Source organism: Bos taurus, chromosome X (genome assembly GCF_002263795.3).
Source record: "Bos taurus isolate L1 Dominette 01449 registration number 42190680 breed Hereford chromosome X, ARS-UCD2.0, whole genome shotgun sequence".
NCBI lineage: Eukaryota > Metazoa > Chordata > Mammalia > Artiodactyla > Bovidae > Bos > Bos taurus.
Window position 1 is genome coordinate 56,821,138 of NC_037357.1, and position 16,530 is coordinate 56,837,667.

A 16,530-nucleotide genomic window follows, 5' to 3' on the forward strand; every position below is an offset into this window, starting at 1 on the left:
GTGATGGAGCGGAGAATCAAGCCTATGCCTGTCTCATTGCTAACTACCCTACCACCCTGCTTTTAAAAAAATCCAGAAAAAAAAAAAAAAAAAAACTGACTTTGATTCTTTGCCAGTTGTTGCCTAGAGGCAACAAAGATCTTTCTGAAATCAAAACATCAAATAGTCTGTACTGAATTCTTCTGATGTGCCAAATTCAACATGGGATGCTGGCAGTGGGATGCAGACAAAAAAGCAAGCAAGGCTTGCTCTCAAGTCCTAACAATCTCATTGAGGAAATCAGACCCAGGCAGAACCAACCAGGATCAGTGGAAGCAGTGTGAGATGTAGGATGTCAGCAGGGTGGGAACTCAGGGACTCCTGGAGGGGCGGGTACCTGGGCTGGGGCCTGAAGGACCAGCAGGTTGTCAGCAATTGCAAGGAGGATGCTCTGCCTTGTGAGGGAGATAGTGTGAACAAAGGCCCGGAAGAGGGGATGTTCGGGAACAAGTGAGAAGACCTGGCCAACTCAAGGAGGTGCCTTGTTGGGGTTAGCTCAGGGAGGGCATGGGAAGTGGGCTGAGATCAGGAAGGTGGGCAATAGGGGCCCATCCCCCTGCTATCAAGGCCGTTCCCTGGTGGGGAGACAAAGATCTGGGCCCACTTACACTTTCTCCTGGAATTCCTTGGAAACCTGCAATTCCAGGGTACCCCTTCAGGCCAGGTAAGCCCCGTAGTCCTGTGGAGCCAGGGGGGCCTGGTCTCCCACTAAGTCCCTTGATGAGGCTGGGGAAGCCAGGAGCTCCAGGCAAGCCTGGTGGCCCGGGGTGGCCAGCCTCTCCTTTGTCACCTGGGAAAGAAGCAAAAGTCTTGGGGAAACACTCTGGGCAAAAGAAAATCTGTTCCCCAAGCAGCAGGTGCCCTGGGTCACAGGCAGGCAAAAGGAAAGTTTGGGGACAGTTAGCTTGGGGTAGGAGGAGGTGCAGGAGAAGGCAATGGCACCCCACTCCAGTACTGTTGACCAGAAAATCCCATGGATGGAGGAGCCTGGTGGGCTGCAGTCCATGGGGTCGCTAAGAGTCAGACATGACTAAGCGACTTCACTTTCACTTTCCACTTTCATGCATTGGAGAAGGAAATGGCAACCCACTCCAGTGTTCTTGCCTGGAGAATCCCATGGATGGAGAAGCCTGGTAGGCTGCCGTCTATGGGGTCGCACAGAGTCAGACATGACTGAAGCAACTTAGCAGCAGCAGCAGCAGCAGGAGAAGGTGCCTTTGGCTTTATGGGGCACCAGCCAGGGCCACCCCAGCTTCCTCAGTGGGAAAGCCACTCAGTGCCCACCCCCCACTATCTGCCTGGCCCCTCCAGGGGCACAGCCACCTGTGGTTCAAAAACTGAGTTCCACAGGGACAGTGCAAACCGGCAGTCTCACAGTCCAGATACTCCTCGGGCCCAGGAAAGGTGGCCTCCGTGCTCCTCCCCACCAGCCACTGCCACCCACACTGCTGCTCTGAGGGTCCTTCTACTGTGGGGACTTTTTTCCAGTAAAGAAGTCCAGTTTGGTCATGAAAACTGTCTTGGGTATTTCTCCTTCCCATTCCCTGCCCCAGTACCTCTGGGTCCAGGAAATCCAATGGCTCCAGGTGAGCCCTGAGAACCTTTGTCTCCTTTGAAGCGGAGGTTCAGCATTGGAGGTCGATGACTGGGTATCCCAAAGGGGCCTGGGTCACCTCTGTCTCCTGCAGGGATGGAGGTAATGAAGCCGCATGAGGGGGGCTTAGACACAGGGTAAGCATGTCATATCAGCTCTTTCATATCAGCTCTTCCCGCACCACTCCAGGGCCCTTTCTGGGTTCTTCCAGCTTCTTTACTGCCCCTGTTTCCCCAACTTTGCATTAACAGGCATGCCCTCTTCTTGGACAAGCCCAAGATCCTACAATTTTAGACCCTACTCAAAACCCTTCTCCACTAAGCATCTGGGAATGTGTGTCAAGGCCCCTAACATGCTGTGGTAATGCAGAGTGATTGAGTTCTCTGGGTTTAAAAGGATTTCATTGAGAAACCTCAAATCCTGAGGTTGGTACAAGCCACTTGAATGACAAGGTGGATAAATAAAATGTACCTTGGGGAGCATGGGTGGCAATTCCAGAACTGGGTTCCCCAGCTCACCTTTTTCACCAGGGCTACCAGCCCATCCAGATGGCCCCACTCTTCCTGTCGACCCAGGAATTCCCTTTAATCCACTTGCTCCAGGAATACCAGGGAGACCTGGAATCCCTGGAAAACCTGTCAGTCCAACAGACCCCTTCTCACCTGTTGAGAAACAAGAAATTCTATCATTATCCCTGTTTGACATACAAGGAAATGGATGCTCAGAGAGGTTAATTAACTCACCCAAAGTCACATACCTAGAAAGTTGCAGAGGAGAGGCTCAAGCCCAAGTTTCTCTAACTCTAAATCCCAAGCTCTTAGTACATGTTATGCTACTTCCCTGAATAGGGACATGGAACTAAGTACCAGGAAGAAAAGAAGAGCTGGGCACTTCTCTTACAATTTGTCAAGTTAGAGGTCATGTGTAGCACAGAGAAAATAAATAAATAAACTTAGGCAGGAGGCAGAGATACGAGCTCTAGCTTGGTGCTGTTGCTAACCAATTGTGTGACCTTGGACCAGTTACTTCCCTTCCTGCCCAACTCCTGGTGTCTAGTAGAATAATCAAAGGAAGTGAGAGCCATCAGGCTGTATGCAGGGTTCATGCAAATGAGTAAATCTGGTGTGGCTGTTCCTGTCCTGGGCTTTCCTGCTCAAGTTATTCAGCCCAGTGTTCCACCCAGCAGGCAGGGAAAGTGACTTGCTGTGGGTGGGAGTCCTCCTTTAGCATTTGTCTTCTCCTGTTGTGAAAGTGTTAGTTGCTCAGTGTCTGACTCTGCAACTCCATGGACTGTAGCCCACCAGGCTCCTCTGTCCCTGGGATTCTCCAGGAAGAATACTGGAGTGGGTTGTCATGCCCTCCTCCAGGGGATCGTCCCAACCCAAGGATCAAACTGGGGCCTCCTGCATTGGCAGGCAGATTCTTTACTGTCTGAGCCACCAGGGAAGCCCTGTTCACCTCCCTCCCCATTCCCCTTTCCTAGGCAGAGAGGAGGGAGGAGGCAAGTTGGGTACCCACTGGTGCCTTCCTGATCATTTTACTTACCCTTCAGACCTGGCAGGCCTGGTAACCCAGTGGCCCCTGGCAAGCCTGAGTTCCCCAGGAAGCCAATTGGCCCTGGCAGTCCCGGAAGCCCTTTCAGCCCAGGCAGGCCTCTCTTTCCAGCTGACGCAGGGAGACCTATCTCGCCTCTTGGACCTTTCTTTCCAGGATATCCTGAATCAGCACAGGAGAGAATACATGATGGCTGTCAAGTGAGACTATCCAGATCTGGGCCACTGCCCATTCCCCTGGCTTCTTGTTGGTTGACTTGTTGGGGTTTGTAAACAGCCTTTGAACAATGGGCCATGCAGGCTAACAGGAAGAGTGGTTTTCAGTTGGCTGATGCATAGCACTTGTCACCCAGGATGCCCCACAGTGGCTACCTTTACCAGCATGGCACTATAGCTGGCAGGGCGGATGAGCAAACCCCTTCTGATGACAACTCTTCTCCCTTTATGAATGTGGTTCATACTTTAGCCTCTGAATGGAGCTCTAGGGAGCCAGGGTGGCAAGTGGACTCTAGTTTCCTGGTAATTCCAGCATGAATCAGTCCACAATGGCTGTTTCCTGAGCCAACTGGTGAAGTAGAGGTTAAAGCCCAACAATTGTTGCAGCCTCCCAGGGAGTCATGGATCAGGGCTGCCCTTTTAATCCCTCATGCAAGCAGTTAAGTCAGCCAGTTCCTTGGCATTAGAGTTGAAAGACCCCCTAGTGCCAAGTACTGTAGAAATTCCCAAGGCCCATCTGGTCTCCTAGGTATTCTGAGACTTCTTTCACCAGGCTTTCAGTTACTCAATGGGATTAACCTCTTGAGCTGCTGCCAAAGTGGAATGTTCAGGTACAAAGCAAGGAAATTAAAAAATCAAAGGATCAAATCAGTGATGAGAGAGGTATTTGGGCCCCCAAGGACCTAAATGAATGGCTGGCTTGGCTTTCTATGGATTGAAAAGCATCATGTAGCTGGGAGCCCCAGGATTCTAATGGGAGGCTGTGAAGGGGATTCCACAACAAGGGAAGGAAAGTCAATGGGGGCCAACCCCACAGTATGAGTTCAGGGACCCCTGGCCTTACCAGGTTGTAATGTATAGTAAGATAATTCCCTGAGAGGCCAAGCTGGTGGGGGTGTTAGTCTGTGAGCTTGCGTGCTGTTTTCTCACCTGGACAGCCTATGTGAAGACCCCAGAAACACACAACCACAAAGAGGATTAAAAAAGATATTAATAGTTGTATACAAACTCAACTTCAGTCACGTGGCCAGGAGTCAGGGGTGAAAAGGGTGGTGTGAGAAAAAGGCAAGTTGCAAACACTAGGCTGGAACCAGGGGATGTCACGCCCCACTGTGGAGTGAAAAACACTTTGGCCCTGGGTCCTCAGAGACCTGCTGGCCCAAGAGGCAGGCTGCCAGGGTCAGGGGTGGGGTCTGTGGGTGGGTGGGCGGAGGCCATGGGGGAGGGGCGAGAAGTGCTCATATTTGAGGGTCACTTTTTGGAGGCCAAACTGGTTCAACCTGGCACCATAGGGGGCTTGAGATGTGAAACTCAGGTAAGACAACTCAGTCTCCTTCTCGGCTCTGACCCTGTCACACTGCTGTTACTGCCCCTCAGGGTGCTAGGGCCCCAGGGCCCAGCTTGTCTGTCAAATTGTGGCTGCTCCTCTGAAGGACCTACCTGAAATGCCTGGAAAGCCTGGGGGTCCGCGGAGCCCGGGTTTGCCCTTGATGCCAAATAGACCACTAGGGCCTGGGGGTCCTGGCTGACCCACACGGCCTGGTATTCCAGGGCTGCCCCGCTCACCTTTGGGGCCGAGCAAGCCCGACTTCCCAAGCAAACCTAAGAAAAGGAAGAGGCAGATGATCACAGCCTGGATTGATAGCAGGGACCGCTCATCAAACCACCTTCCAGCAGAGGAGCCCAGCCCCGGGATGCCTCTGACGTGCCACTGTCTCATCAGCTCCAGCCTTGCTGCTAATTATGGGCTTTGCAAGACATCTGACTATGGATTCTAGATACTTCTGGAATTACTGAGACAGGAGAATGGACTCAGGTGATTTAAGAAAGGCAGGGAGAGAACACAATGACTTTTCATTTCAAGCCCTAGTTCATCCATCACCCCAGATTCATGCAGTTATTAATGTAGGTACACCAGGTACTGAAAGCCTTTCTGCAGACTGTCAAATAGGTGGGGAAAAGAAAGTCACCCTTGAGTCCTGGAAGGCCAGAGTCTCCAGGAAATCCTCTGTCCCCAGGCAGTCCCTGTAGGCCTTGCTCCCCCGGAGCACCATTTTCAGCACCAAGGATGTCACCAGGGGCTCCCTTGGGACCTGGTAAGCCGGGGCTGCCAACTTTCCCAGGCAAGCCGTCTTTTCCAGGGAGCCCAGGAAACCCAGGTAAGCCCTTCTCTCCATGAGGTCCAGGAAACCCTAAATGTGAAGAGTCAAAAATAAAAGGCCATGGAGGTTTAGAAGTCATGGGTTTGGTTAGAGGACTCTGACACAGATTTTTTTCCTACTACAAAAGTTGTCACATTAGTAATGTGTGTGGCTTTTCTTAAAGGTCTCTGGTCCTGGGAAGACTTGCCCGGTGGCAGGGACTGCAACATGTGACCCAGAGGAGGTTCTAGCTCAATGAGGCCGGGCCTTAGGCAGAGCTCAGTAACCCGCTCCTGGGGCTCCTATAGTGGCCGAAGAGCACAGGTTAGAGCCAGGACCTCCTGTCAAAGGCCGGGTCTCTTCTGGAGTTGTCTAACTCGCGTCCTCATGCCTCCCTCTTTCTGGGTGGTGGAGGGACCTGAGACACCAATAAACCCAAGGAAACGTGGCCTAAGATGAGTCCCCTGCTGCTGAGCAGGGGTGGTCCTCAGACTGAGCATGTGTCAGAATCCCCTGGGGCAGGGGTGCTTGGGAAAACCCAGATTGCCGGGCCCATACCCCAACCCCGCCACAAAACTTCTGATCAGTAACTCTGCCAAGGGGCCAAGGAACTGCATTACTGAGAAGTTCCGAGGTGACGCTGACGCTGCTGGCTGAGGGAACACGGTTTGAGAACCGCTGGTGCAGTGTAGCACAATGAAGCTCGGGTTGGAACAACAGGGTGTCAGCCAAGGGTCTGAAATATGACAACTCCCCTCTCCCTTATCTGAATCTCTGTTTCTGACCTTTCAGGAGTTGATCCAGGGAACTGCCAGAACATGCAATCAGACCAACTGACAGAACATGCAGTCAGATCACCCGGCAGAGTCCTAGCCCTGTCACTAGTGACTTTGTGATTTCAGGCGAGTCACTTTCTATATGCGCCAGTTTCTTCCTCTGAACCTGAAGGGGTTGGCTCAGCTCATCACAAATGGCCCTTATTGCTCTGAGATGCTGTCCTTCTATAGCTCTAAGCTCTGTCTTGTCTGACTATGAAATCAAAACCACCCCAATTACACCAGAGCACAAACCTAACTTCCTACAGTGGGTAGATGGCTACCACAATCCAAACACATACTCACACAACAGGAGAGGCGGGGGGCAGGGGGAGAAGCTCCTTTTCTTACCTGGCAATTCAGGCAGGTGAACCAATCCTGGACTTCCGGGGTCCCCTTTATTTCCACGCAATCCAGGTTGGCCTGGAGCCCCAGGGAGGCCACGGGCCCCTTTAGGGCCTGAAAACCCAAATGTGAGTGGTAAGGGGAAAGGAACATTGGTGTGGCTATGATTTGTGATGTCCAGTCAAGAATCCTAGTCTTAGGAATTCCCTGGAGTCCAATGGTTATGACTCCGTGCTTTTATGCCAAGAGTGCAAGTTCATTCCCTGGTTGGGGAACTAGGATCCCACAAACCATGCAGTGCAGTCAAAAAAGAAAAACCTAATCTCTTGGAGGGCCTCTCTTATTCCCCCCTCCCCACACAGCCCTCTCTAGCAGCCATTCTATTTCCTCAATTCTCAAGGCTGCCCTCTCAGGAGGAACGTGGATCCCCCAATGCTACTGGGCTATCCTTGGCTTACTTTGGTACATGGCCCTTACATGTGTGTTCAGTGGCTTTTTCTGGCCTCATTCCATACCTGGGAATCCGGGAGCTCCTGGGAGTCCTGATGGACCATACGGTCCAGGAATAATACAAGGCAAGGTGATACCTGTAAATGGTAACATGTAAACAGCTGAACCGATCGAGTCAGGGACGACTTCCCCCTAGCATGCTCCTTTACTTCCATTCCATCGAATGCAACAGCTAAGTTATTCTTTCCACCCAGAAGCTGGGAGCCCATGCAGAAAAATCTTGGCTTCAGAAGCTCTTGGGAGTTACTCCTAGTGCAATTTCTCATGGAGAAGAATGTCCCTCGTGTCCTAGTGCGGGGACACCACATTCTAACAAAGTCTCCTGTTGTGTAGGAACAGCAGCAAACAGCAGTTGCCTATTCACCCTGCCCTCAGGTGGAGCCCCTCCCTAGAATGCATGCTTAGGGTTAGTTATTATTATGTCCACATGACTAGATTGGAGGGTTTGAAGACAAGACCCTTCAAGTTCACATGACTGCTCTTTTCTTGGAATGAGGCTTTTCCCAAACCACTGGGTTCTTTTGACATATGTCATTTAGGTTCTACTGAAACCTATCCATTATCCTTGGTCAGATGGACACATATGTCTGCACCAAGCAAACACTGAACTCCACTTTCTTGGTCATGACAGATGGTGATCTTTTTGCTTAGCTCCTCATTTGAAACTGTCAACTCTGCTACTGGGAGAAGGGGTCGTCAATTTCAGTATTCAAGACATTGAAATTGATGTGCATAGCCCTTCCCCTAGAAAATTCTTCCTTACTCACTCACAGTGCAAATAAAAAGTCTAAGATCACAGAGGGGAGGTTTAATAAAATACCAGTGAACGAATTGTTAGTTGGCTCCTTCAGAGGCGATTTATAAACAATTGCTAATTAAAATTAGTCTTGCCTATTCATTAAAACAATCCCCAGAGATCTACTTTAAGTCACAGAGCCCACAGTTCTAAGAAACTGCTATAGCTTTTTCCTGTACTTAAATCACAGATTACATCTCTTAAAGATATGTATATAACCTATGATTCAGACAGCTTATTCAACTGGCTGGCATTCCTCCCCGAGTCTCACTTTTACTTTCCAGTACAAAAGCTTGATGGCATTTTTAGCCCACCTGTTCTAAGTCTTAAATCAAAATTGGGAATTCAACAGTATAATGTATTGGTTAAGAGGTTGGGCTCTGAAGCCAGACAGAGCTGAGCTTGTATTGTAGTTCTGCTACTAACTAGTTGTATGAGCAAGATACTCAACCTCTCTGAGCCTCATGTGTAAAATTGGAGCTACTTATCTCATATGGTACTTGTGAGGATTATATGGAATAGTGCTAATAGCACTTAGCAGTGCTGGGCACCTTGGTATGTGCTCCATGAATACTAGTTTTTTAGTATCTTACTTAAGGAGGAGTATTCAGAAGAGCTTCCTCGAGGCCATCCCCTAGATTCTACCTCATTCAGGTTAGTGACATATTTTGTAGCCTTGGCAGCAGCTTTCTGCCTTCTAGAATTCAAGCTCCTATAGTTACATTTTCACAGGTGGAAAGAGGCACAAGCCTGATCTTCCTCCACAGCTGGTTATACCCATCTCCATCCTGCCAGGAGCTGAAATGATGGAGCTCTTTCAGAGGGATATTTCCCTACTGCAGAAAGATGCTCTATGAGCAAGCATCTCATGATGGATGAGATGCTTCATGGGGAGAGGGCTGCCAGTCCTGCCCTCAGCTTTGGACTAGGCTGAAGAACTGCCTCCCTAAGTGGTATTCTGAGAGGGACCCTGGAGAAAACTCTCCTGCCCCAACTATTTCAGTAGTTAATTGACTTTAATGTATCAAACATTGTAGTTCCATTGCTTGATGGCTTAAACAAACAAACTGGGCAAAAGATAAATATCTCTGGGCCGGTTCCAAACATGAAACCACCTATCCTCAGTTTATCATATCAATTCTATAGATGATTTTCACTTGTGATCACCAGAGGAAAACAAAACCTTTAGAGGATGGGGCTGAGGACAGGCATCTGGAAAGGTTCCAGGGAAGGAAAAATAATGAGAAAATGGAAGATGAGTAGATACCAGAAGGAGTCAAGGGCATGCTTCCCTTTTGCCTCAGACCAGTCCTGTACAACACACCACATTTGTGTATTGCAAGCAGAGGGTCAAAATGGCGAGAAGGTAAGGACTTCAAGTCATACATCTGGCTCTCTTACTTTACATCAATTCAGAGCCTTCTCCCCAATAAAGCAGAAACCAGCTCTACCCATGTTCTATTTCACAAGTGCAACAAATGACATCCTTATTCAGAATTTTCCCATTAATGCCAAAACTCATCTTCAGAATCAAAAAGCAGTTCTGGTTATCAAGATTCTAACATCTCAGTTGATTCCAGGTCAAATGAATAAATATCGGATGTGTGGATCCTTTTAGGTAACTCCCAAGGCAAGTCATGGCCTCAGTTAAGTTTGTAAATGAAGATACTCAAGGCAGAGATGAGTGAAGCCATCAACATGCATGATGAAGGTGCCCAGCCGCTTGCAGAGATTGCGTGCCCACTTCCTCAGTCCTCCCTCCCAGAAGAGGTGTGCTAAGGAGCCTTGAAGCAGTGTCAGCATGAGCCTTTGTACCCCAGCCTTAAGATCACCCCTCCCTGACTCAGGCCTCCAGTGTGGTGCTCAGGCCATTGTGAATATCTGAGATAAAGTGAACAAAAGGGAAGGGGGGGAGGATTGCCACCACTGGCATCTGAGAACCTCTAGACCTAGCTAAGTCTCACCTCCCTCTGTGTCTAAGTCTGTTTTCCCAACCTCCTCCTTGCAGCAGCAGTCACCTAGACCAATCAAGTAAAGAAGAAAATTAAACCATGATGGAAGTTCTTTGAGGCCCAAGGAAAGTCTTGTCTGTAGCCCACTGATCAAATTGTCTGGATAGAGTGGAGAAAACTGGCATCCACACAGGATCAAGGACACAGTAGCCACTGCAGTGATAACCTGGGTGATTGATTACTATGAGCATCTGGATCAGAGCCTCTTTGGAAACAGCTAGTTGTCTCTTTGCCTAGGGTTTGTAATAATTCACACTATTAGGTTGAAAAGCTTCAATTACTACATTCCCTTTCCTGGCAATGTGTCCTAGCCTGAGCCACAATTGGCTGGAGTGAGTACGTTTAGGAACGGCATCTTCATCTTTCATGGCAACAGTCATGCCCACAATTGTAAATGTTTAGGGCCCACAGGTGAAGTGTTTTTAAATCTGTGTGGAAAGAAAGCTTGGCTTGAGGAGTTATATTTGGTGGCCATAGAGAGAAAAAGAAGGCTAATGCTGTTAATTGAAGTCACTTTTTGGAAAGTCTTGGTACTGCAACAAGAATATTTTCTGCATAAGGCATCTCCCAGGCTATGTAGCTTTTTTAGATCACTAGATTCTTGAGAACTTTCCAGGCCCAGGGGCAGTGAAGTTTAGGACAGAAATGGTACCCTGGGGTTCCTTCTGTTGACTCAGCCTGTTTTCAAGCAGTTTGAATATTGATAATATCCAAATTTGAGTATATCTAAGTTTATAGGTACCATGTTAATATAACTCAGTTTAAAGCCTAGTTGCCTGCCAAACGGGTTGACCTAGAGTGAAGATCCAATTGGCAGAGGGGCAGTGGAATGACCATGAATAATGTTTCGGGGAACAAGGTGGAAGCAAAATTGTAGCTGACACCAAGACTTCCAAAAGGAAGCATATCTTGTTTGATAAAATTCCTCACAATCTTGCTGTAGGGAAAGATGAGGGGAAGGGATAGGGAGTTTGGGCTGGACATGTACACACTGTTATATTTAAAATGGAAAACCAACAAGGACCTACTGTATAGCACAGGGATCTCTGCTCAATATTATGTGGCAGCCTGGATGGGAGGGGAGTTTAGGGGAGAATGTATATGTATATGTATGGCTGAGTCCCTTCACTGTTCACCTGAAACTATTGTTTGCTAATCGGATATACCCGAATACAAAATAAAAGGTTGAAAAAAATTCTTCACAACCTTAAGAGGAATACTGCCTTGGACTGAAATACTGACTTGGCTTTAAGAGTCATGAATGATCAATTTTTAACTTGTACTATTATATAAATTCACAAAAGTACATTTTAAAACAAATACATTTTTACAAGACCCGGTATCTGTCCTCTTTTTTGTAATTCTTCAAGGTGACGAGGTGGAAAGAGGAGACATAGATCTAAGAAAAACCCTCTTGGTTATGGGGAAGGCCCTTTCCTCTGTGAGTGTGTATATTAGTCTCTTGTGGAGTACTGCACTATACTAGGCAGACTGAGAAACATTAGAAAGGATTATTCTCCTTCCTTAGTATCCAGAGGCTTATAATGAATTAGAAACAGTTAAAAACATTAACGGAAGGAAATATATAACTAGCAATGACATACCGTAGGGGTCAAGAGAAAGCTTAGTGAAAGAATTAGGGCTTATATTGAACACTGAAAGTTGGATGGGATGTGAGTACATAGACAAAAGAAGAAGAGTATCCCAGAAAAAAAGGCAACATGGGCAAAATGTTGGCGGTGGAAATGAATAACCTTTTTGCGGGGACAGTGAGAGAAACTGTTGTTTTAGTGTTTGGTTTTAATTATGAACAGTATGAGATAAGGCCAGGTTAGAGAAGTTGGTTGTGTCCATGTCTGGAGACTTTTGAATTCCAGTCTGAGGAGTTTCAGTAGAGTGTTTCTCTGTTCAGTAGAAACCATTTGTGGCTTTGGGCTGGGGGAGTAACAGGCAATCAGCACTTTACAGATATAAAATTGGCAGAAGTGTTCCTAGTGGATTTGAGTGGGGAAGTCCAGAGGTAGGAGATGTAAAACTACTTAGGAAATTGTTGTCATTCATTCATCCATCCATCCACCCCAACAAGCATATAGGTATTTGATAAGCTAGACATTAGATAACGAGAACTTAATACCAAGAAGAGGAAGGGAAGATTATAAGAGGTATTGCAAATGAAGGATATGAGACAAATTTCAAGTTTTGCAATTCCAGATGACTATAAGAAGTATGGTACCACTAATGGGAACATAGAAGTTGTGGAAACACAGAAGTTGGGATGAAGAGCTGCTCTAGCTGTGTGCAAGAAGGGAAATTATTAGCATAGCACATTAACAATCTATAAACAGAGCTATCATTCTATAATTCCTGAAATTCAAGTAGAAAAAGAAGTGATGTAAATAGGAGGGATTTAAAGTATGAAATGGAAATCAGACTAGATAGAACTAGGGTCTCTTCTCAATCTGAGATTTTATGAATTAAAGAAAGGTTCTTCCCTGATGATATTACCATACAACTTAGAGGATACCTTTATTGTCCAATTTCCACTTATTTCTTTCATGACGCTTGTAGTAAATGGTCATCCAGCTTCTGTCTAAAATGTTCCAGAGATGATGGGCTCACAACCTCCCAAAGCAACTCTGTTTGGACTGTTCTATTAGGAAGTTTTTCACTAAGTAGAGCCGAAATCTCTATTGTTCTGTGTACCTGTACCACAATGCAATTACGATCCCTTTTCCACATGAAAACCCTCTAGAGGATTGAGAGCAGTGACTACAATTAGTCTTCTTATGACACATTTCATATATCTAGGTCATATCTATACTCAAGGAGTCAGTTTTCCAAGCCCAAAGCCATCAGATTCGCTTATTCACCTGGAACTCCACGGGGGCCTGGTTGCCCTGGTAATCCATCTACTCCTTTATCTCCAGGAAGTCCACGAGGTCCAGGAGCCCCTGGTAGCCCAATTCCTGGGGGGCCAGTTGGACCAGTGTGGCCTTTTTCACCAGGAAGTCCTGGTAACCCCTTTTCACCGGGGAAGCCCTGTGCACCATCACCCTAGACAACACATAGGAAAGAATGAAAGCGTGACTTAAAGACACATCTGCAGAGCCCTCTGACAATAGGAAAGAGACACATAACCAGTGGGAGCAAGGCTTTTTTTTTTTTTTTTTCAGTTAAAATTCCTTATCACTCTAGTTTTTCAATCAATTCCTCTGAGTTGAGGTAATGGGAATGAAGCTTGTCAACCCTGCGTGATCTGATAATGCAAAAGGCTCCAGGTGAGGGGAGCAGAGATAACAACCCTGTATAAGGGGCAGGGATTGGTCACAGAAGGCAGCTGGATTGCCTGCAAGGGAAATGTCCTAAGAAACTGAAGCATTTTAAGTGATAATGGTCAGTTGTCACTAGCATTTATCAAGTGAGCCAATGACCCATTCTGAGAAAAAGATTCCCATTTTGCAGAAAGGAAAAGCACAGTGTTAGTGACAGGGGTAGGAAGCTGCCATCAGCCTCCTCCCCTGCCAAGTCAAGTGTGAGGATTTATAGCACTAGTCACCCAAGAAAAATCAACTTACCAGAAGGCCTGGCAGCCCTGGTAAACCTGGTATTCCATCCTTGCCTGGGGCTCCTGTCTCACCAGGGAGCCCCTGGGGGCCAGGATCACCTTGCTCTCCTGGCATCCCTGATCTTGTGCTGAGAGTTGGGTCCCCTTTCTTTCCTTTAGGGCCTGTTGGACCTCGAGGCCCAAATACACCCTGACAAAAAGAGAAGGGAATGATTAGGAGATACAGACTTCATGGAATTTTATTACCTCGCATAGATTCGACCTAAAACAAGTCTTTGGGTACATTTTGGCACAAAAAAAAATGGACACTGGATTATGTCATCACCTTGGATTATCATTGCCCATTTATTTTCTTACCCTTTCTAAGTTTTGAAATCTTTGAGGATGGGAACTTTGCCTTAATTCAAATTTTATTTTCAAGGCCTGACACAGTGTGGGTCAATTGTAAGTTACTTTGTGGAAGGAAGGGAGAAAGGAAGGGAGGGAACACGAGTTGGTTCAAGCAGAAAGGGACTTTCAAGATAGCTAAGCAGATTTCTTCACATTACAGATCAAAATCCTGAAGGTTTGCTTTATCCCCATCTTTCTTTTATGTGTTTTAAGAAAGTGCTTGTTGAGGAGTGAGGGACATTTGACAAGCTCCCATTTGATTCCTCAGGGCCAAGTTTGGTAAGACTTACTGGATCCCCTGATGGGCCCTGTGCACCCCCAGAGCCTGGATCACCTTTGGTTCCTTTAAGACCTGGAAGGCCCAGAAGTCCTGGTGGCCCAGGCAGGCCTGGCTCCCCAGGTGGCCCCATGTTGGGGACACCACCATCACAAGCACAAAAACCTGGGTCCCCTGGAGGAAAAATTAAAAAAGACAACATTAAACTAAGTGGGCCATCTTTACAAGAAGAAGGAAGACTCGCCAGTTGTAATTTGTGACTTGAACAACTCCATGGAGGGAATCAGAAGGCCTGCAGAGAACAGACACGAATGAACTAGCTTCACTCTCGATCAAAGTACATCTGTGTTAGTGATTTGGATTTCATTCATCTAGGGTAGAGCCCAGTCTAATGTGCCATCAGAGTTGAGAACCACTGACCTATACTAATCAGCTGAGAGTCTGCAATCCAAGCTATGTGAAGGTTTTATTCACCAAAACGTCTTTGTATACAGAGACAATGCCAAAGAAATTAATGGTAGAGAGTTCAGCAAAGCATCTTTGAAGAGATAGCATGGAGTCACTAGCACTGTGGCCCAGCCACCTAGACCATCTGTGCTTACGGTCTAAGAAAAGAGACTCTGGGCCGACATAGGTGACTTTGAGTTTCCCTAAGATCCCAAAGGGCCTCTTCCTACTTTTAGAAAATTGATAATCACTTGATAGTCACTGAAACTCTGAAAGGACAATCTCTTCACCAAACAATCATTTCTTAAGTGTCATCCATGGACCTCCTGCCTGAGTTTGAGTCACCTGGGACACTTGTTTACAAGACAGCTTGCTGGGCCTCACCCCAGGACTAATCAATCAGACTCTCAGGTGGCCAGATCCAAGAATCTAATCTGTAGCCATCTCCCCATGGTGATTCTCATGTCTAGTGAATCAGTTGAGAATTACTATCATCGTTCCAGACTTAGAGAGAGAAAGAAAACCTTCTGGCACCATGGGAATATAGAAGGAGAGGCATTAGAATTGGCCCTGTTTTTAAGTATGAGAATGGTATCAAGAAGCACAGTAGCTCTGCAGTGAGTCAGGGAAAACAAAACTGGCACCCTAGGTCAAGACTTGCAATTTACTATCCTTTGCCCCCAGCAGTCTTCCCTGTGTCTAAAAAGTAGAGATGGAGCTTTCAAAAATGTCTGAATGAGCTCCTATACTTAGGTAGTGCCATTTTATGATAGGGCAATGAGACAGGAGGGGAGTGAGTGAAAACCTCTCTGAGGCTGAGGAGAGCTATAAATTCCTTTGAGAAGAGATCTTGGTACCTGAACCCCCCAGGTCATCTCCAAACCTCTCTTCAGCAACTGTTGGCACTTTCACCTCTTCTTCCACCTTGCCCTGGGCTGTAACTATTATAAATTGATTTATTTACACTTTAGCATCTGCCCCTTAGAGTATGAAACAGAGGAATGACCAAAAGACAGCAGGAAGATGGAGTACGCAGGACAGCTGAAGGCTGGGACAATCAGTCAGTCCTTCGGCATCAGTGGGGATTGGAGTTGTTTTCCTGGAGCCAGCTGGCTTTTTCAGAGGTTCAGGTCTTGACCTTTCCTGCAGGCTGAAGGTAATGATAAGTGACTTCCTGCCTTGGCCTTGCAAACAGAGAGGGGTTACAGGATATGCAGAATAGCTTCTACAGGTGGAGGGGCAGGAAGAATGGCCTGGGGGCCACTTTGTCCTGTGCAACCTCAATCGCCAGCCTCAGTCTTCGAGCTCCAAACATAGCACTTTCGACAATCTTATAATCACATCAAGATCCAAGGTTGCTCCTGTTCGGGTTCCCAAGGCTGTTGGTTGGCTCCTTCCCAGGGGGCCTTCTCCAAGGAGTTTGGGGAACAAAGAAACCTAAGCAGACAAAGATCACCTTTAATTCCTTTGAGGCCTGGGTGTCCTTTTGGACCTCGTTCCCCTCGGAGTCCCGGCGATCCCGGTTCTGTGCTCTGTAGGGTTCCCGTCTCAGATGCTGCACCTTCAGGAAGAAGGAACATAAAAGCTTGGCAACTCAAGAACCTGGGCTCATGCACAGCAGCTCAGTCATCAAGAATCCTGGAGCATCAATTATCAAAACAGAGATACCCTCCCCCCAAAAAACCCAAGACAGGGACCCAAAGTCTGTAGCAATTTCCCAACTCTATTGGCTCAATTCACTCTACTTTTACTAGTTACAGGACATTCACTATGGTCAGGCACTGGACTAGATAGTGGGGATGTGGAGATAAGCAAGGCAGCTTCAGCAAC

At 47.2% G+C, this 16,530-nt stretch overlaps 1 protein-coding gene across 3 annotated transcripts in view; it reads right to left on the minus strand.

Moving 5' to 3' along the window:
• The window catches only part of COL4A6 (collagen type IV alpha 6 chain), a 338,008-nt gene that overhangs the window by 19,113 nt on the left and 302,365 nt on the right, over positions 1–16,530 (minus strand). For 2 of the 3 annotated variants that reach the window (XM_024988805.2, XM_005227897.5), the window contains 13 exons: positions 16,157–16,261; positions 14,267–14,427; positions 13,597–13,776; positions 12,892–13,075; positions 9,974–10,027; positions 7,219–7,290; positions 6,710–6,817; positions 5,373–5,594; positions 4,843–5,004; positions 3,179–3,349; positions 2,152–2,295; positions 1,596–1,721; positions 648–829 (listed from right to left, as the gene is read on the minus strand). In XM_024988805.2, coding sequence (XP_024844573.1) covers positions 648–829; positions 1,596–1,721; positions 2,152–2,295; positions 3,179–3,349; positions 4,843–5,004; positions 5,373–5,594; positions 6,710–6,817; positions 7,219–7,290; positions 9,974–10,027; positions 12,892–13,075; positions 13,597–13,776; positions 14,267–14,427; positions 16,157–16,261 — 1,871 coding nt within the window. The remainder of the gene's footprint in view (positions 1–647; positions 830–1,595; positions 1,722–2,151; positions 2,296–3,178; positions 3,350–4,842; positions 5,005–5,372; positions 5,595–6,709; positions 6,818–7,218; positions 7,291–9,973; positions 10,028–12,891; positions 13,076–13,596; positions 13,777–14,266; positions 14,428–16,156; positions 16,262–16,530) is intronic. The other variant, XM_002699886.6, reaches the window with a different exon arrangement.